Source organism: Amblyomma americanum, chromosome 4 (assembly GCF_052857255.1).
Source record: "Amblyomma americanum isolate KBUSLIRL-KWMA chromosome 4, ASM5285725v1, whole genome shotgun sequence".
NCBI classification, from domain to species: domain Eukaryota; kingdom Metazoa; phylum Arthropoda; class Arachnida; order Ixodida; family Ixodidae; genus Amblyomma; species Amblyomma americanum.
The window spans coordinates 76422164-76442903 of record NC_135500.1 but is presented as its reverse complement, the minus strand read 5'-3'; the positions used below and the strand labels follow the sequence as shown (position 1 = coordinate 76442903).

The 20740-nt window shown below is 45.2% G+C and overlaps 1 protein-coding gene across 1 annotated transcript; it reads right to left on the bottom strand.

The window, feature by feature from the left end:
- Positions 1-1372: 1372 nt before the first annotated feature.
- Positions 1373-20740, bottom strand: LOC144128051 (uncharacterized protein KIAA0930). Its single transcript, XM_077661097.1, has 8 exons — positions 20576-20740; positions 17368-17519; positions 15471-15650; positions 11856-11957; positions 9167-9421; positions 6852-7002; positions 5397-5507; positions 1373-4515 (listed from the first exon to the last, which is right to left on the bottom strand). The coding sequence occupies exons 1-8, from the start codon at positions 20700-20702 to the stop codon at positions 4475-4477; spliced, it is 1119 nt and encodes a 372-aa protein (XP_077517223.1). The 5' UTR covers positions 20703-20740; the 3' UTR covers positions 1373-4474.

Sequence of the window (20740 nt, the reverse complement as noted above, 5' to 3'; positions counted from 1 at the left end):
AGAAAGACCAACTGAACTTGGGATCAAGACAGTGACTTGCTCTAAAAATGCCATCTCGACAGGAAAAATGCAGAGGTTGGTGTCGCCCTGCCATTTCAGAAACGTTTCTCTCACAAATCATTTTGAGCTTTGCCCGTGGCAGTCCCAGTGGCTGGCCAGCAGCCCACCAGCCACTAAACATAAAAGCTGACTAGACCAGGGAAAGAAAGGTACATATCCGGCAGGCCCTCAGAGAAACTTGGGGGCCTTCTTTACCACATTCCTAAAGAAGAAAATGCGACAGCATTTAGGTTGCCTGCAATGGTGTCTACAATGAGTGTCTAAAGTTCTTCTCATGATTTTCCCTCCAAAACTCCAGTTGGAGCCAGTCCCATTGCCCTTATATGAATAAGTCACCTTCTAGAGTGCACCAGTACCTTCCATTGAATTATCATGTGAGATTATACTCAACCGACCAAGTAATCCACCTAGGGTGCACCTACTATTTTCTGGGCTGGGCCAACTTCCAAATTTTGGGCATCCTCAGATTTTCAGATTTGGCAGTGCCCTATGGTTGGTCCACTGGTGGTCACGTGGTGTTGATGACATCACGACCTTGTTGACGAATCAGGGAATTCATGAAGGAGAAGGCAGAAATAATTTTTGTGAGACAACAACCTAAATGCTGTCGCATTCATTTTCCACCACACCATATTTCAGATGTTGCATTGCAGCACCTTTTTGTACATGTGGCTCAGTGTCAGATGAGGATTGTCATGGCACAGTTAGGAAGCTGAATAAAATCTAATAGTGAGTCTAATGGTTGGAAGCCAATATCAAAAACAAGGCACTGATTTGGCAGCTCATTTTTTGGACATAGTCACTTTTTTTGGACCTGGAGACCTTCTAAAACATTGTACAATGTAATTAGCTGAAATGATCCAAAGTCTGATGTGCACTCAAGCCCACAAAAAACAAACACATTTGCCTAACACAAAAGACAGTGATGTGACAATCACAGTGCACATTATAGCTGTGCCAGTGTTTTGAAAAGCATGAACATCCAAAGACAAGACATTCAGTTGCAGCGCATGTATAGACACCACGACTTCACATGAAAGAACTACTGCGAACGTGGCCACTACATCCTTGTACTTTGCAGGAAGAAAAATTAAATTTGATTTAATTTGAAAACTTGTCCCATTAGCACAGCACCACCTTGGCTTGCACATCCCTTGAGGCTGCTGCAATGCTTGCCTGCTTAGGAAACGGTCTTGCGGCATGGAAGAGGAGTGGGGTGCTCCCTAGTGATCAACACCACTTGTCTTTGACCCCTTCAAACACAAGGCCATGCAGTTCTATTTACACAGACATTGTACCGTGCCTCAACAAAACCATTTGAGATGTGACTTTATTTGTCCCATGTTGGGGCCGGAGTGCGTGCATATCAGTCGTGCCAGTTGTATCGCGCATGCAACAACATGCCCTGATCAGCAATTCTTACGAAAACTAACAATATGTTACATGAATGAAAACAAAAAAGACTGATAACCCAGTCACTGCTCTGTAACTATAATTTCAGTGAAAGCTATTACTGGTAGCTGAAAGTCCAGTACATAATCAATGACAAACTGCTACAACGTTTGTCAAAACGACACAACTCCAAACCATTTTCGCAGTTGTGGTGAAAGTTGCATGCATAACCCAATGCTACCAAAGACAGGGGGTGCATTTCATGCAGTTGCTGCATGCACCAGGCGGTGATGGCACCGAGTTTCACCTTAGTACAGGCGTACGTAGGATTACCAGGTGCATGCTCTGCATGGCTGTGCAGCTGCCGCAACATGGCCACAGCAGGCATCGAGTAATATGGTGTACGGCTGTGCGAGAACGTCTCTGCTGCGCTAAACTTCTCGGGATGTCGCAGCTAGCAAACCAGTGCTCACACACACGCACATAGCTGAGCACGCACCTCACAACCACGGCAACTACTCCCTTGCCCCGCAGAACAGTGGCGCAGCCGCCAAAGCTCCAAAGGAGGAAGAGAAGGCGTGGCCCCCTTTCCCTTTCTCTTCACTCCATCACCTTCTCTCATTCCTCCATTCTCCAACACGATCTTGGGAGTCGGGGCAGCAAGAGCTGCCGCAGGTAGCCCGCCTACTTCGCCAAATCAGCACACATGAAGCGCTTAGGTGGCCATGTTCGTTGTCTGCCAGGTCAAACGATGCCTGTGAGAGTTATGTAAGAAGCACTTTCTCTTGCGCCACGCCTGTACGGAACAAGCTTTTCATAGCGACGCGCAAGATATGGCGCCACTCAGTGAATGCCTTTGTCCATATAATAAGCAGTGCCATAGGAGCAAAATACTGTAACCGAAGGCGAGTGCAAAAATGTCATGACTGGTTGACATTTCAACCTGGATTGAAACGACGCTCCAATGAGGGATTGAAAAGACACACAGGCTTCTGGATGGTGGTCAGAAAGTTGCTTGCTTTGCTTTCCAGATGAGGCAGAAACGGACAGCACAGAGAAGCTGCGCTAACCACGGTCAAAAAATGAGAAAGGTTGATTTGCATATATGACACAGATTATATTGTAACTAAAAAAACAAGATCATCAAGGAAGTGCGTCTGATGGCAGTCCATTTACAGCAAACCTTACAGTGAGCTTCGGAGTATAACGAATGAATGTTGCACGACAGTCACGTTTGTTATAAATGTATATTATATGCGTTATAAGTGTATGCTTTTATTGCAGTTCTTAAAAGCTTTCCAAGGTAATGGCAATGACTGCAAGCAGCTATGTTAACTATTGTCCTAGTATTTATCATGCCCTAGCATGATAAATACAGCGATGTGAACTAGTTAACATCTCTACATGGCTGTGCAGGATAGCAACAATTGGTAAGGATGACTATGGTCACCAATGGTGGCACTCTCCATGCTAGTGCACGTTTCCTGCATGCATTCATGTTAGTTGCTTGCACTGCACTATCGACATGATGCAGTTTTGGAGCATATCAAAGAAATGAGGAGCACATTGATGAAAGAGGCTTGCCAGTACCTCAGAATTAAGGAAAAAGACAGTACTCACGATAGATGCATGTTCACTCCATTACATGAGCTCGAGAAATGTCATACAAAATGAACAATTTAAACCAGTACTACAAGCAACCCCCTCTGATTGTTTTGAGCTCACTGCAGACAGGGCAAGTGCTGAATGGCAGAAGAAATAATTTTGGTGATGGTTTTTCTGCAGTAACTCAATTCAATTTACAAAAACACTCCCAAAATGCATTCACTCTTCACTTAGATCACAGTTGTTGGGGCTTTTATGGTCTCAATAAGCTCCTCAGATGCTATCACCTACGTTGGCAACAACTGCAAAGCCATGAACTGCATGTTTTTAAATCTAGAATTTCAAGATAAAATTTGTATGTGCTTAGCATTATCAAAGATTTTCATTCCTGCCGTATTAGCTACAGCAAGGATTCATTTATGTGACGTAACTGAAGTTTCCCTTCTAAACGCAGTACCTAAAAGATGCAAGAATTACGCATTGTCCACTGGACTATGCCATGTACCATGCTTTCCCATGCACCAGGCACCAGTAAATTTATTTTGCCTTGCAGAGTGGTCTGAAATTTTGTTGTGCACACCAAGGAACTTTTTGCCCCCCCTATATATATTAATTACATGTATAAGCATGCATCCAACGGCACACTACCTTTCATGCAAGGCTGTGGGCAGACTGGCTGGTACCTATAGCATGATATTATTGGTAAGGCCGTCAGCTTAGATTAAAGCAAAAAGCTTTCCCTGCCAGCACGACAAAGTTATACTTGAGCACTATGGCTGGCTGTTAGCAGTCAACGTTGCCGCAAGTGCCTTGCTGTTCACAGCGAGCCCAAAAAAACAAACAAACGAGTTACAGCAGCATAACGTCAGGGTGATTGCAGAGAGTGCCTGCACAATGTGGAGACCTGTGAAAGCACAGACAATCTGCTTTAGCCCAACATCTAGCTGAACGACAGGGCTTACACAAATTCCGAGTGAAATGCAAATTTTTCTTTCTTGTCTGGCATTTCAACCTGCGAATTACAGCACAGCAAATCACTGTGAGCTCACACCACTGAAACAAGAATATCTTCCTGAATGCAACTGCACTGACATGGTGCAATCTTGCATTTCTGGCATTTAAGTTAATCCCATTTTATTTTTCTTTGCACGAGTGAAATCAGTGTGCCACAACCCTCCAATAATACCTCTGCTTTTATGCACACTAAAAGGTGCTAGAATGCAACATTTTCAACATGGCACCGTGTAGAACATTGGATGACACATCATTTTTTTTGCAGCAGCCATGCTGCTGAGCATCATTTGTCCCTCCCGACCGTATTCGGAATGAGGGACATGATGTAACAGCTGTTAACTTCACAGGGGACTAGAATATACAACGCCAACACGGCAGCGTCGGCCTGGTGAGTTGGAGCCGGCTAGAAGGTGAGAAGGGGCTCACGCCGAATGTCCAAGAGGTCTGCAAGACAATAAAACATGAAGATAGCTGCTACTAACAACAAATGCTATTGACAGGGAAAAGTCGATGCAAGACAGGCCCCACAACCGGCAGTTATATTTACCACAGCCTGCAACAACCTCCAGAACCCCAGATGCATGGCTCACCAAAGAGGTGGGAAATGAGAGCGCGATGTCCTACACGGCATCACCACGACATAAGATACGATATACGGAAAGGCATCCAGAAACCTGGAGTATGGGAGGCTTCATAAGAGGTGAGTCATCTTCCCCTTAATACCAGTGACGGAAAATCCAGCACTACATTCTGAAACCATAGCTCTGAGTGGAGTTACTGAATGATAGCAGATTGAATAATATATTGAACCACCTCTCCCAGCAGTTACCACCAACCTAGCCTGCTGCTGTTACAAATACAGCAGCAAAAATTAGTGGATCATGTCGTTATTAATCTAAAGAAATTGCACTAAAATATCTCCCAAACTTTTTTTAAAGAAAAATTCACGAAGCCCTTCCTGGTAGAAGGCCTCTCAACTATGTTCAACATGCTTTCAAGGCCAGCTGAAAATTACTCACTGCATGATGGGTGATCCGGCACTGCACTTCACGACCACTGAGTGCATGCATAAGATTAAAAAGAAACAATACACTTACCATTTTTCCGTACATGGCAACCTTAAACCTGTCTAATATTGACGTCCAGTGCAATCCGACTGTACCCAACTGTACTAACAGCCCAAGGTCGCTTGCATGACATAAATATCCGAGACGCAAATTTAGCCCGGGTTCGAAAGAGATTTCAAGTTGCTAGGATGCACAACAAAGACACCAGATGCCACAAATGCTGCCACAGACTCTAACTACCAAAGCATGCACACGCACCGGCCACAATGTGGTGCCACGGCAGGGCCACGTAGGTCAGCATGGCATCCAGGAGGCCCTCACTTCTGCTGCCAGCAGCCGCCATGCCTCGGTCGTCATCGCCACACAGGGCTGTGCACACAGGCAGGCATAAGCAAAGCTGCCAGTGCCAGGAAGCATGGAACCAGATTCAGCCACTTCTACGTCAGTCACACAGCTCAAATATCATAATCACCATCGTTATTATCTCTGCAGAGCAAGCGATCCCTACATGCACCCTGATGCGGCTATGGCCAATCTGTTCCAGCCGATCAGCTACTCTTAACACTCCACCAAATTCTCCTTTGCAGTCCTGACGATTGCCCTCTCTCTGTAATCTCTCTGCCTCATTAAAAAACCAGCTACTCTGTGCTTACATGTAATGCCCAAGTATATTCCTTCGCCTTAGTTTCAGCTACAGTACCACAAACTCCGGCGCGCTCTCTAATTGATGCTGCTTTTTTTATGCCTCTCAATGTTACGAGTGTCAGTTTCCCATCAGCCTCTTTCGCTACCTGGAATGTTCTCTAGTCTTCTTCATGTCAGTAGAATGCAATCACATGCTGGTTTCCATGTTAGAACACACACCCGAGTTACCGCATTGATTGACACAAGGGCTAGTACACGGTCACTCTGACCCACTTTGCTGAGGCCCAGAAGAAAAAAACACGTTAGGATGGCGAAAAACACTGCAATTAACAAGTTGGAACAACCAACTGCAAACGATTCCATATGGTACACAAATGGTGCCAGACAATTCCAAGTGGCCTCTGAACACAGAGTAGCTAGTGGATGATGATAGACTGGTAAAATGCGAATGCATTTCATTTGACAGTGCTCAACATCACCACGTTAGGACTGTCAGGTTCAGCATAGTTAACGATTTCTTCTCTCTCTCAGACAGCTTCTTGAAATGTATACAATGAGCAGACTTACAAAGCGTGTGAGCTCGTCTGTGGTTCAAACTTAATATTTTAAGCTCCCTGACAGCTCAAACAAAACTGATGTTAGCCTTCAAGTTGACCAAAGCAAAATAGAAGGCCTAGGGGAGCAAGTAATGTTTGTTCTGTAATTATAACAAAGAAATTCTAGACTCTCCACTGTTGCATACCTTACACCCACATTTGGAGAAATTAATGTAGAACTGTAAGTGCAGCATGAACACTGCATCACTTTTTCTAGCACGTAGAGTCATGTCCCATTAATATGGAGCCTTCGGCTCCCGAGAGAAACTGTCCATAAAGCGAGACATCCATAATATCGAATTGTAAAGAAACAAAAAAAAAAATCTAGGGCAAACATTTTGTGATTAAGGTCCACTTCTATACATATCGGTGTGAAGTGATATGAAAATTTTAAAAAATTTTCAGAGCACCAAGTGCATTATGCTCACTGCCACTCTGCTAAAAGAAATGCAGTGCCCTTTAGGAAGCGTACCATCACGGAGGTCATCAGCCTCCAGCTCTTCCCCAGTTCCACATTGGTCGATGCCCTGTCGCTCAGATCGACAGCGGTGCAGTGGTCCCGGGTTTGGAGGTGGCACCAGGCCTGGCTCCGAACTTCGACGCCATGGGCCACAGGGCCATTCCTGCCAGGAAAATTACAGCATGTCAGCAAGATACGGGCAAAATCAAGCAAGTGCTAAAAGACCCTCTGCAAAACTTCGCACGTCAGCTTCCCTGTAGAGCGAACGCCAGCTTTACCATGCGAGCATGGCCTCCCCCAAGGGCAAGGTGGGTGCAACACCGGAGACTATTATCACAAGCATTTTGCCCAACTCAAGCAGAGGCTTGGGACAGCCGTCCTGTAACCCTCCTTCATGGCTGTAATGCACAGCAGGAATGTTGCACCTGCCAAGCAATGGCCTGGCTCAGCTGCTCTTTATCCATCCATAGTGACTGCGACATATGGCAGAAGCATGCAGGAAAGATGTGCAGCATTTTGCTCACTGTAGAAGTTTAATGCGACAGCATTCAGGCTGTCATCATGCAGCTCCCTGCTTCTCAGTAGCGAAACTCCCTGACTGGCCAATTCCCTGATGACGTCATCAGTGACACGCGACCCCAGATGACCAATCAGAGAGCACTGTGAAATTTGAAATTCCTCGCAAAATTCCCTGATTGGTCGATAGAGGTCATGTGACCCTTGTGACATCATCCCAACCTGACCACCATGGAAGGTGGCAACCTGCCGACCGGACTGTGAGTAAACTGCCCACCATTGCCAAATTAAATGCAGATGCCACCTGCCCACCGTGGCACTGAGAATGGGCCTTACGGGAGCTCAGGATGAGCAACCTAAGTCTCACAAGCTCCACCAGTGGCTATGCTTGAAACAGCCACCTCCCGGGGCAATGGTGCATCGCTTAACTGCTCCACCACTGCACCAGTAGGGGTAAGAGGACTTCCCGCAATCAATGAATGCAAATGAGAGGGTTGTGACGTCGCCAACACTGCGGGACCACCAGTGGAGCAATCATAGGGCATCACCAAAGCTGAAAATGTGAAGACTCCTGAAATTTGGAAGCTGGTCCACCCAAAAAATGAATTAAGGTGGATTAGTGGGGCAGATGAGTATAATCCCATATGATAATCCAATGAAAGGTACAGGAACATTCTAGAAGGTAATGACTCATGCATGCCACATAAAGGAAATGGAACCAGTTCCAATTGGAGTTTTGGCAAAAATCGCAAGAACACTAGACACTCATGAGGCATCAGAGAATATTAGACTAAATGCTATTGCATCTTCTTTAGGAACATGATTAAGAAGGCCTCTAAGTTTCTTAGTACTGCACCCCCACTGTGAAGGAGCTTTAGTAATGCAGGGAAGCTGATTTCCTGGTTTTGTGAATGGTCAGTCAATGGCCCAGAAAGGCCACTCTTCTTCACACCATGGCAGAAATAGAGAGGCACTGGGTGCTAAAAAAAGATTAATTTTTGTGCAGCTCCGAGCAAAGCTCTGCACTGGGCTCTGAATTTTTCAGGATGCATTGAGACTCCATAAATCTATGCTTTGGTGAGCTGCGTGATATCAGCACACAGTAAAGATCCCCGGGTAGTCTAAATTAATAGGAGACCTCCACTACGGCATCCCTCATAGCTCATGTGTCATTTCGGGACATTAATCCACACGTACCATACCACTTTGGTAAAATGTGCAAGGTAAAAGGCAGGTGAGCCACGTGCACTATCATGCGCAGCCCTTTCCTCCGTGATGGGCTATAGCATCAGAAAGTGACGCCACCACATGAAGAGCCTCAAACATTGCCGCACAAAAAAAAATGCATGCATGGCTGATGCAAGATGCACCTAAATGTAGGGGAACCGTTGCCAAAATTCACACATCAGGTCACAAGTGAGAGGAGGCCAACCAATGATACACTGAACATTTTAATCTGCTGTTCATGCCTACTAAGTATCCAGTGGTCCTTCCTTCACCTTTATCTTTTAATGTCATCATAATTCCATCGTATCAAATTGTAGAAGCAATCAGATGCATGAGCCCCAATAGAACAAACTATAAGTAGGATAATCCAAGAAATTTAAGTTCGTGTTTGCTGCAGCACCCTACACCTCACTTCCGAGCTGTCAGTTTATGCCATGCACAGTTTTGCACTGAAGCCATTACCAGACGAACAAGCATTGTAATTTGTTTGGCATTAGTTCCAAAAAAAGTGACCGCAAAGGAATGCATTCTATTTTTCGTACACAGCTTGGCCCAATCCCTGAAAGCGCCGCCTAGCCACCCACCTGTGCAGGTGCGGTCCTCCTGAGCGCCACCTGTGCCTGCCCGCGCCCCTGGGGCCCCCGCAGGGCCACGAAGTGGCAGCGGCCCCGCACAGCGGCGGCGGCTGACGCAGCATCAGCGCGGGCCAAGGCGCGGGCAAGGGGCTCGTGTGCCACGCACCCCAGGAACAGCAGCGCTGCCTGGGGGCCGTCACGGCGCCGCGCGCACAGCTCCACACACAGCAGCTCACCCGGACGCAGGGATAGCCCCTGGAAGGCCTGTGGGACGGGGAAACACAGTGGCAGCCAACCGTCAAGCAAGCCAAGTTCACTGGTAACGGGCCTCTCGTTGGCTCTTCATTCTCTTCCTTTCAATCGCTTGCCATCCTTTGCAAGTTACAATGCCTGTACTTGATTCATGTTGCATGACTGGAAGTTAAACCTTACCAATGCCAAGTTTCCAAGCGTGAGAGCAGCAGAGCATGTGCTCATGAATGCAGATTCAAAAAGGGGTCAAAATATACACAATGCCCCTGTAGCCTCCAGCACACTAACAATGACAGACAGGAGAGAAGGCCTCAAAAACAAACAAACAAAATATACAAGAAAAAGCTGTGCCATGAATGAATATATTCCAGAGACTTTTTAAATAAGGATCGGCAAAACAGACCTAGTTGCTGTTCTAACCCGCTGCCTGCATGTCACGAGATTCAGGGATGTGAAAATGCACTGACATCAGCCTTTGCACATGCACACCGCATGTTGTACAACTGGGCTAAGGAACCATGACAGGCCCCCCACAGTCTAACATGAGAAGTCCGGTCTGTACTCCTACCTTCACATTCCATCCATTGTGGTTCCTCTGCCTTAACATATGCTCAACGACTTAGCCTAAAATGCCACCTTCCTATATAACAATTCAGTATAGATCCCCTTCAATAAAGTTCGATATTTTCTCAATTGACGTACATGTGGCTCGACTCCTGTGTTTCCGCAGAAACTACTTCGCGTACAGCATTACCTAACTGCAAATTAGCACGAAGCCTATTTCCACATGACATCAAGGACTCTGCACCCAGCTGGCTTAAAGATGAGGAGCTCCACAAAGCAGAGATCACTGCAATGAAATGAGGTTCCCCAGGGCACAGCATAGCATAACATCTGCATGCTTCAGAGAAACTGAGCAAGAAGTGCCAAAGCCAGAGCTGTTTCTGGCATCCATTCAAGGATGCTTGCACATAAATAAAACATCAGAGCACCAAAACCCTATGCATTCACAACTCTGCTAGTCTGGGCAACCAGGAATACTACTACCATATGATCACCTGGCTTCGCAATAAAGAAATGAAACTATTTGTAATGGGTGTGTCTGCAAGTAAGTACATACCTCACACATTTAAATACCTTTGGCAGAAACCATGCCGTATAGCAGAACAGAATAGCAAAGGCCGTTTCTGTCAGTGGGTCTATTAACTTAATTTTACCACAACTAACAATGCACCTAAATAAGCCTCAACAACCAGTACATATACTACAGCTACTAAAAGCTTGGCAATAACGAGTAACATTTGTTATCTCTACATAGTCTAAATTAAAAGCAGGTTGTCTACTGATGTGCTGCAAAGCACACAGCAGAAGCTGTGCAGTTTGCACAGGAAGTGGCAAAACAGACTCGATAGTTGCAGCTGAGCATCATCCCGAATTGTCCATCTTTGCAGGAGCTACGAATAAAGAGGCTCGCACTATCCATGGTTCAAACCTGGCTTAGCCCTCGCAGGCAGCTTTTGAAGCATATTTTGGTGCAAGGTCTAAAGCTTTATGCCGGCTTTAAGCCAGCTTGAGTCCGCAGATGTATGTTTTGAAGGAAAGGCTATAAATTACGCCTCAAAACAAAGAGCCAATGCCACAGAATAACCCACCTAATTAATATGATCAGCTGCTGTTTAATTAATGCTGCATAATTAACTTCATTCACTAGAACCTGAATAACAGTGCCAGCACAGAGACAATCACCAGAAGAATCATAAATGACAGACAGCAACAATGCAGCAGGAATCTACTCTTTGCATTTAATCACATGCTTAAAGGTGAACTAAAGAGGAATCTGAACTCATCTTATTACCGCGGGAACTCAAACTACACGTTCCGAGCATTCTTAGCAACTTCAAATTATTTCCCTGTGCGGCCGATTTCTCTAATTTAAATCAGATTAAATGTCCCTGCTCCCGCCTTTTTTTTAACTCAACACTCAAGGTAGGAGGAGTCGACGAACACGTGGAGCACCTTTCAGCCAGTGCAGTGGTGGCTCCGCTTTCACTTTTATTTTGTTTTTTAGGTTTCTGTGAATAAATAGTTTCAGTTGCAGACAATATAGCCGCAAATTAGGCCCACAGAAATAAAAATACACGTGGACTGTTCGATTTACGTATCGCTCCGCCGATGGCAGAGCGGCAAGCCACCACGGGACTGGCCGGAAGGCACTCCATGCGTTGGTTGACTCCTCCTACTTTCAGCATTGAGTTAAAGAAAAGATGGGAGCCAGGACGTTTACTCTGATTTAAATTAGAGAAATCGGCCGCACAGGACAATAATTCGAAGTTTCTAAGAATGCTCGGAACAAGGTCGAGCTCCCGCGGTAAAAAATCGAGTTCAGATTCCTCTTTAGTGCCCCTTTAAAACACAGGCCGATGCCTTCCAGTGCGAGGATGCCCACCTCCTCATAGTTGTCGACAGCAAAAAAGATGTCTGGATAGGCCACTTCCTCTGTGTCCCCTTTGTCCTCCATGCTGTGCCGCGTAGGAGAGGCGTACACCCGCTGCAAGGCACGCACCATCAACATAGTGCATCAACCCATTCACGACACAGCACCACTCAATGAACATGGCGCACCACCGCCCTTCTTCCCTGCCACCTCACTATTCGCACCACAGGCAGGGAATACATACACTGAAATGGCACACCGATGCACTTTAGAATGGTGCCCCCTTTTCTCTCTCAAGTTCTGACCAGCATGAAAGGGCTTGTCCGGCAGTCCAGAATAGTTAAACGCTTTTCTACTTTTACTGAATGGGCTTGTACCTAAATGTACTGCAATTCTTTGGGTCGTACAATATCATTAATGCCTAACTGTGATTGTATGTATTGAAGTCAGACTCACTGTAATGTCAGCAGGATACTGTTCAGTGAATGAAGGACGTTTACTGAGTCGAGCAAACGCTTCACTGGTGATTGGGTGAAGCCCATAAGTGAGGGCCCCTACAGAGACTGCAGAAGCTCTCGCCCGGTCCACCAGGCATCACTAGTCTTCCAGGTTTGAACTGGACAAAGTTTCTCACTGATCATGCGGTGCATTTTGTATATTAGTGTGAAAGCACTAATCTCCAAGCAAGAGCATAATGTGACTAAAAAAATAATAAATAAAATAAATATTGCCGCAACTGGGATTTGACCCCGTGGCAGCGTGAACAGATCAGCTTCGCTGGCCAGTGCACGAGAGCACCATGCTATCGCCACAGCCGATCACGCCTCGTGTTAAACTGCAACACACTCTCACGCTGTGCATTGCACACCGTCGTCTTCATTAACTTCCATCTGCGGTGCAAACATATCAGATCAGCTTAACCTTGATCAGAGCTTAACCTGAGTCTAAAATCGTCACCAGAAGTGCCGACGACCCAGCAAAACCATGAGCCAACAAGACTAAACACATGCTTTCGCACATCTACTCGGTTTGGCTACATTAAAACCCTACCATTTTTTGGAGACTGTCATGTTGCATGGCAGCCCACAATACCGTTGAAGGCTCAGGATTCCCACTCACAAAACTGTGTAGCCTTTTTCATTATTCTTATCTTTAAAATATTAGTGCTGTCTCCGCCACATAAATAAAGGCTACTTGATGCCCGTCATACTTTGTCTTTCATCAGGGTCAGTAAACTGCTGACATCAATGCGTTTACGGCTTCATGACACTCGTTTCCCCACAGCAAATTATACTCAACTTTCAATGAACTCAACCGAGCCCACTTCATTTACAGTTTGATGTAGCACCTAAAATCCTCACCTCATTCTGAGCCTGCCAGAAGTGCATCCCAGTAGACCACGATGCTATAGTCTATCATGTAAGTCAAAAAACAAACAATAGGAGCAGGCAGAATGCTCCAAGAATCAACACATGGCTGCCAACAGTCATTTCAAGTGCCTGATCATCATATCCACCAATCAGCATTTTCATGAGCGCATTTATTTTAATAAAAGCATTTTTCTCCAAAAAAGAAATGGAGCTTTTGGTTTGGTTCCTGGGGTTTAACATCCCAAAATGACTCATGTTATGAGGGACGCCATAGTGGCGGGCTCCGGACAATTTTGACCATTTGGGGTTTTTTAACATGCACTGATATTGCACTGACATTGCACACAGTACATGGGCCTCTAACTTTTTGCCTCCATCAAAATGCAACCGCCGTGGTCGGGATCGAACCCTCGTTTTTTGGGTCGGCAGCCAAGCACCGTACCCAATGAGCCACCGCGGCAGCTTAAGTGGAGCTTTTGCTCTATAAACAGGGTGTCTACCAAGTTGACGTTTCCAAATTCCCCGTGTTTTCCAGGCTTTCCCCTCAGTGCATTTGTAAAATTTCCTGAGTGACACAGTACTTTGCTTTATGCGAAAACAAGCTGACACAAATGCCTGGTGGTATCACTATCCAGTAAAATAAAAACAACGATTTAATCCTTTGAATAGTATGGAGTAGTGCTTATTTCATTTAAAAAAAGGGGAGAGATTAGCAAAATACATAACAAATCGAATATCTTCAAAAGAATGCTAAAACAAACATGCGAATAGAATTGAATATTTTCAAATACAAACTAAAAGGAAGATGCATGCGGAAACGAACATTTCCAAATGTGAGATATTTTTATCTACTGATAGTAACCACAATGGTGTGGGACCTGAACATTAGCGTCACAAGTGCGATTCTCTCTCAGCAAGTCTATTCAGACGAACTGCAGATTATAAAAACCGTAGTTTGTAGAAGTGAAAGTGCTATGAAGTGAAAAACTTCATAGGATAAATGTTGCTCCCGTTTATGCGTGCGTATTCAGCGTGTCAGGCAGGTACACATTTGAATAAGATGTACAAAGCATGAAGAAATTGCATGAGTTGCCAACCTGTTGCTGCGTGTCCGGTTTTGAAAGCACCGTTCACAACATGAAAGCCACAGCTGCCAACTTTGAGAATATGACGGCCGTCGCAGGATTCACAAAGTTCTTGTTTGATCTCACGGAGAAATTTTATATTTACATTTGGCCCATCCATTGAGATCTGAAGAATTTTTGATCGGGAGAGTCCATCTGTGGAAGTTTTAAAAGCGGACACCAATTCTTCCGCCCGCGTACACCACAGAAAGCATGACGTCAAGTAGCGCATTTTCACACTCTGCTCTGCATCCGACCAAAAGCGGACAAACACGACCATTTCCTCTTTTTGTGCAACTTTGTTTATTGATTCATCAAACGTCACGACGAGGTGGGCGGCTTGGCTTACTTCCGACACGAGGTTCTCCTTGAAGAAATTAAGGTGTGAGGCCACAGAGAATAGCATATCCTACCTTGTCTTTACACATAAGGACACATAACGCATAAGGACACATAAGGACACATAACGCCGCACTGGACAGTCCGTGCAATGCCAGTCTGCATTGTTTACACGAGGCAGCATTATCGCAATTTTAGTTCCTTTTATGTAAAACTGCAGCTAATTTTCCCTGATATAAGCACAAATCCCCTAAGTTTTCCCTGAGTTTTTTCCAGATTATCCAGATTCCCTGAGAATTCCCGGTTTTCACGGTTTTCCCGGTTGGCAGACACCCTGATAAATATGGCACACGTGTTGACTGAAATGTCTGCACGAAACTACCAGCCACATCACAAATAACTTCCACAGCAGAACTTACAAATGCGCACAAGAAATGTAATTTATGGGTGCTCTATTTTCTGCAAGGTCAGCCATCTACCCGAGAATGTTGCAAAGCATGATGCAAACACCCCAGTGTATATGGAGCGATTGCAATACCACAGCAGTGCCTCTGCAGCCTCTGTTTTAAGTTTATTAACTATGAGAAGTAAATGGGAGTCGAAAAAAAAGTAAAAAAAAACACCAGAAAAGGCAAAAAGCTTTTGAAAAAACAAGCTTTTCATGCCTTCTGTTTTCACACATCCTATTCCCCACACTGAAGAATCAACTCTGTCCTCAAATCAGAATCTAATGCTCTATGTTTCTGTGGACAGCAACAGAAAAAAAGTCTCCCTATGTGGAAACAGGGAATCACCTGCGAGCGTCGCCGCAACACCTGCAGATGTTGGTTCCCTGTGCGGAGGCATGCGGCTGCCGTGAGCGTGTACTCAAGCTGCTGCACTATGAGGTTGAGGTAGACGGTCTCCTCCCAGTGCAGGTCCAGGTCCGCTATGGGCAGCTTCTTGGAGTTGCGACGAAACACCTGCACGGTCGTCTGCACGTGCACAGCAGTGGGGTACGTGTTCACACCTTGGCAGGACAACCCACAGCACTTCAATTCATCATCGTCTTTGTCATCGTCAGTCTAAATTGCTTTCACTGCAGTACAAAGGCCTTTCCCATATCTCTACAATTAACCCTGTCCTGTGCTAGCTGCGGCCACCTTATCCCTGGAAACTTCCTAATGTTTTCCTCCCACTTGACTTTCTGCTGCCCCCTGCTACGCTTGCAATCTCCGGGAATCCACTCCGTCACCTTAAAGAATGACAACCGGTTATGTTGCCTTCGCATTACACGCCCTGCCCATGCCTATTTTTTCTTCTTCATTTCGAATAGGATGGCCGTAACTCGCATCTGTTCCATGACCCCCACTGCTCTCTTCCTCCCTATTAATGTTACACCTATCATTTGCCATTCCTTATCTCACTGCACCACCCTCAGTTCAATATCTAGCCTCTTCATAAGCTTCCAAATTTCTGTCCCATAAATGAGCCCTGACATGATACGATCAGGCACTCTTAAAATTCTGGCATAAAAATTTGGTCATTTTTGACATACAGTTTTGAGAGGATAGCCAACAGATGGAACAATCAGCAGTTTTGGCATCAGCTACTGGCAGTGACTCTCGCCACCTCTGGGCAGTCCTGAATGATTTGTTTCATAACCACAGATGCCGCAATAACCCGCAGGCCTCCATATTTTGGGCCAAATGGCATGACATATTTTCAAACACAGCCTAGGGGGAGATCAGCAATTCTTATGACAAAAAACCTCCGCATGCCGCTGCCAAAATAATGCCATAAACAGGAACCTTACTCAGGTTGCTCACAAGCAACAGAACTGACCGACTTCAGATTTATTCACAACTGTGCGCAAAAAATTCCAGTCAATTTCATACACAAAAATCCTACAGCTGAGATAAAATGAGTACACTATTGTTACAGATGCAATGTGTCTTTGTCCTGACATGTGTCCTCCAAGAGACAAAATAAGTGACTGGAATTCATAGAATTCTCTAAATTTAACTCAATATAATCTGAAGAAATTTTGATATATGAAACAATTATTGCACCATCAGTAAAGCTTGTATCTTAGCAGTGACGTAAGTCACATTTGTAAACATTCATAGCAGATGCACTTAAATTATAAGCTAGAAAACTTTGCTATTAAAAAAGGAATACTACCACACTCCCCAGATTCACTTTGCTATAACAATGCAACTATCTCTGCAAGCAAGCACCTGAGAGGTTAACTAAGAAGCACTATCTGAGCTTAACCGACAAGAAAAAACTAGCATAATTTAAAGATGCTTCACCCAGCATAGGATCATAATCAGCTTAATTGTAATTTTGTTTCTATTGTTTATATACGGTTTGTTGTGCCTTCTTCATTAAATTTTTCCTTCGATGATATAATATGTCTCTCCCACATATAAACAATGTCTTTTTATTGCATTCCTGCATTTAAATTAGATGGTATATTTTGTACTGTTTCTGTGTTGACAAAACAGGAATGCTGTCACAGTTCTTGCAACAGAAAATTAAGTTCTAATTCATAAAATTCAGCTGCGAAGCACACGCAGAAAAGCTGCTAAAGAAAGCAGAAGCGAAGTTCAGGAATCCTGCATCTCTGTTTGAGTCCTTGACTACACCTCAGTGATGAACATGACACGATGTTCAATAACACAGACCCCATATGCCTGTTTCCCTCACCTCCAGACGTGGGACATAGCGGCGAGTCGCCTTGCTGGTTGTCTTCTTAACAAAGAACACGAGGTCATCGTGCTGGTCTGAACATTCAGCACACAAAAAGTGTCGGATGAAGATGTCCATCCAGAAACTGGCACTCGTCACAACAACAAAGCCTGCACAGAGAGAAAAAAAAATGAAGCAAGGCACAATCACAGCTCTCCGGAACTTTCCCTCGAAGCTCGTCACAAATGCAGTGCCACTCAGCTCTTGTGTCTCATGTGCTGACACTGGCCATACAGGATTAGGAGCTACAATGTGGACACACTGCTCTAAGTATGGCCACACAAGAGAAAACAAGTGAATATGAGCTTATTCACATGCAAAAACGCTGCTCAGTGCAATGTGGCAAGGGAAGCACAAGAAAGCAGATTGGTATTCTGCCCATAGCTAGAAATGTTACAGTGTCTCACCATGCACAAAAATGTTCAACTCAGTGCAGTCCCACTTAGCTGTGGGACACTCCCCCAGTATAATATAACACCAATTCTGCTACTTCACCATCGTGAGTAGTACCTGGCCTTGACTCAGTCTCCCAGACTAGGGCATGGAAAGAAACTTTTTCGTTGCAAAGGCTCCTAACCTGGCAAAGGCACGCAATGACTGCACCACACAAGGACCACTTCCTGCATGTTACTTGGCATTTGACGTCAGCTGCATAAACTAAGCAGCAAAGCAAGTTGGTCATGCATCCCTATTTCGAACATTAGGCGAGGCAGATCGACAAACAAAAAGTGTCAGAAAAAGTGCATACCAGACATAACTCAGACTGACTTCACTTTCTCGCAGGTATAATCACCCATGCTCGCTCACCCAAATGACTCACTCAGGGTTTAAAAAAAAAAGTTCTAGGGTACACTTAACCTCCGCCTTAAGGGTATGGCGCGATAGCGTTAATGGGTTAATGCCCATATACGCGGAGTTGGCCATTCTTTACTTTGCATTCACTGATTGCTGGGAGTCCGTTACTCCTCCTGGTACAGTGGTGCAACGGTTAAGCAGTGCACCACAGCCCTGCGATGGCAGGTGCTGCCACAGGTGGGGCTTGTGTGACCCAGGTTGGTCTTCCCGAGCAACCTCTCATGACCAATCATTAATTTAACTGCCACTTGCCACAGCGGGCAGTTTTCTCACAATACAATGGGCAGGTTGTGATGTCACAAGGTTACGTGACCTAGATGACCCACCTAGGCTGCTTCCGTGGGGATTTTTCATGGTTTTTTTTCCTCACGGTCAACGACGCCGACATCTGCTTTTCTGCGGAACGTGCTCCTTAACACTATCACATGAATAATGTGAAGTATTAGCATCAGCCTGCAGGTCGCAGTCCCTAACTGTAAATTCCACAAGTTGATCTAGGTCATCGCAACGCCCTCTATGCTAGACTGCCAAGAATGCACATTTGTAAGGTTCACTTAGCACCAAATGCATTTCTCACCAACTGATTAAAAGAAAGTCCCTCATATCCACCAGAGACATGTAATCTTGCACTCAACAGAGAAACTGCAACGAGGATGATGTTGAGCAGCTACAGCGGCACAGTCTCAGCTAAAATGGAACTGCAAATCTACACCCAAAATTTCCCTGATAGCAAACCCAGCCATTTTGCTCAGTTCGGACAGTATATACTGCCCATTTTAGCATGCTGCGTTGCACTTTTGCACCTACAACCATGAAAAAGACTTGCACCCCGCAACAACTCTAGAGAAATTTAACAATTAAGCAGCAGTTCACATCACCCTCTCTTGCATTTGCTAAACTGGTGTAAAATACTACTTTGTTTCGCCAAGAAAAGAGCTGGCCAAATGAACTCAAGCTAAATTTTCATGAACAACTGTATGCTAAGGTGCTGGCAAACTCTCTGCATTCCAAAATGATAACTAAAAATACTACTGCAACATTAGCATGCGGGTGCAGACATTGCTGTTGATATAGGTGCGCATAAAAGCACAGGTGTATATCTAGTCATTAATAAGGCACGTACTACCTTAAGATCCTGTAAATCTATTCCCAATTAGCCAAACAATGTGTCTTAATACTTGAGTGTGAAATGTGACAGAATTGTAACAAGCACGCATGACCAAAGCGCATATTGTTGCACCTGTATGTGTTCTCTAACATCCAGCCTAGGATGGAAGAAGCAAAGCACTTGGGGGCACTGCACGTGTTGCACTGCAAGATATGAGAATGCACGGTAATTCTGTGTGATATCGGCTACACTGCTGCAAGCAGAAATGAGACACCAGGTTTCGCAATGATCGATGCAGAATCGGTGCACAGTTCGTCTTTTTTTTTTTCTAGTAAATACAGATGAAAACATTAACAAACTAAAACTCTTATGGTGAAACTCCTCTTTCCTTTCGGCTCAAAAGGAGCCTTCAACCAGGAATTGCAATATGGAATATGCACTTGGCCATCCTACTTTAACGTTTTTGATAACCCTGTGTGTGCACCACGGTATCTAAATGATTTTCCCAATTACTGAACAGAAGCGAAAACTCAGCTCGCAATAAATTGTCATGTTTCGCGAAAACTTTAGTCATGTGTTTGAAAACATGTCGCGTACGCTTTGGCGATGCATGCGCATTCTGCGCCAGTTAATTAGCTTCGGAGCTACTGCTTGCTTTATACCATTACAATAATTTCCTTCATAGCAAATTTCATATTCGAGGACCTATAGCAGCACCGATTACATAAGAACGCTGTTTTCAATTTTCGATCACGAGCTCCTGCTACCGCTCCGAACAATTTCGTCCGGACTACATGAGACGCTCGAGCGCCTTCCCTGGCTGCCGCGGAAAATAAGTTGAACTAATCGCCAGGAAAAACACAAAGCTGGTTTCGACATCGAATCTGCCTCCACAACAGCGATTGTGCAATCAAGCATGCAACTCGATCATTTCGCTTCCGATCCCATTCTTCACAAGAGCGCCGCGCAGTGGTTTCAGCTACAAGACCACTGCGGCGACCCTAGTTTGAAGGAACCTCGGCCCGGCACATGGACCCTGCAGCCTCCCACCAGCACAGCGGCAGTGCTGCACTCGAGCCGCGGCATGCGCGAGGCAGCGTCATCGCAGCAAGCCCCCTCAGTCATCGCGGCGGAAGGCGGGATGCTCGCGACGGGAGACGCCCACTTGTAGAACAACGACGCGTTTCTCAAGTTCATGCTTACCGGAAGGTGTGATGTCCGTGGCTTCCCGCGTGCGCAGCTGAGATATTTCTGCAAACACGCTCGACATCGCGGAGGAGCTGGACTTCCCATCTCGGGCGTCGTCTGCCATGACATTTGAAATGCTCATGTTTTGGCTTGTCTTGGATTCGTTCTCGACTTGATGTC

Coding starts and splice junctions, on each gene's coding strand:
- LOC144128051 (XM_077661097.1), bottom strand. CDS start 20,702: ATGAGCATTTCAAATGTCATGGCAGACGACGCCCGAGATGGGAAGTCC. Junction 7,003..9,166: donor GGAGGACCGCACCTGCACAG/GTGGGTGGCTAG, acceptor TTTTCCTGGCAG/GAATGGCCCTGTGGCCCATG. Junction 5,508..6,851: donor GGCTGATGACCTCCGTGATG/GTACGCTTCCTA, acceptor CTGTGTGCACAG/CCCTGTGTGGCGATGACGAC.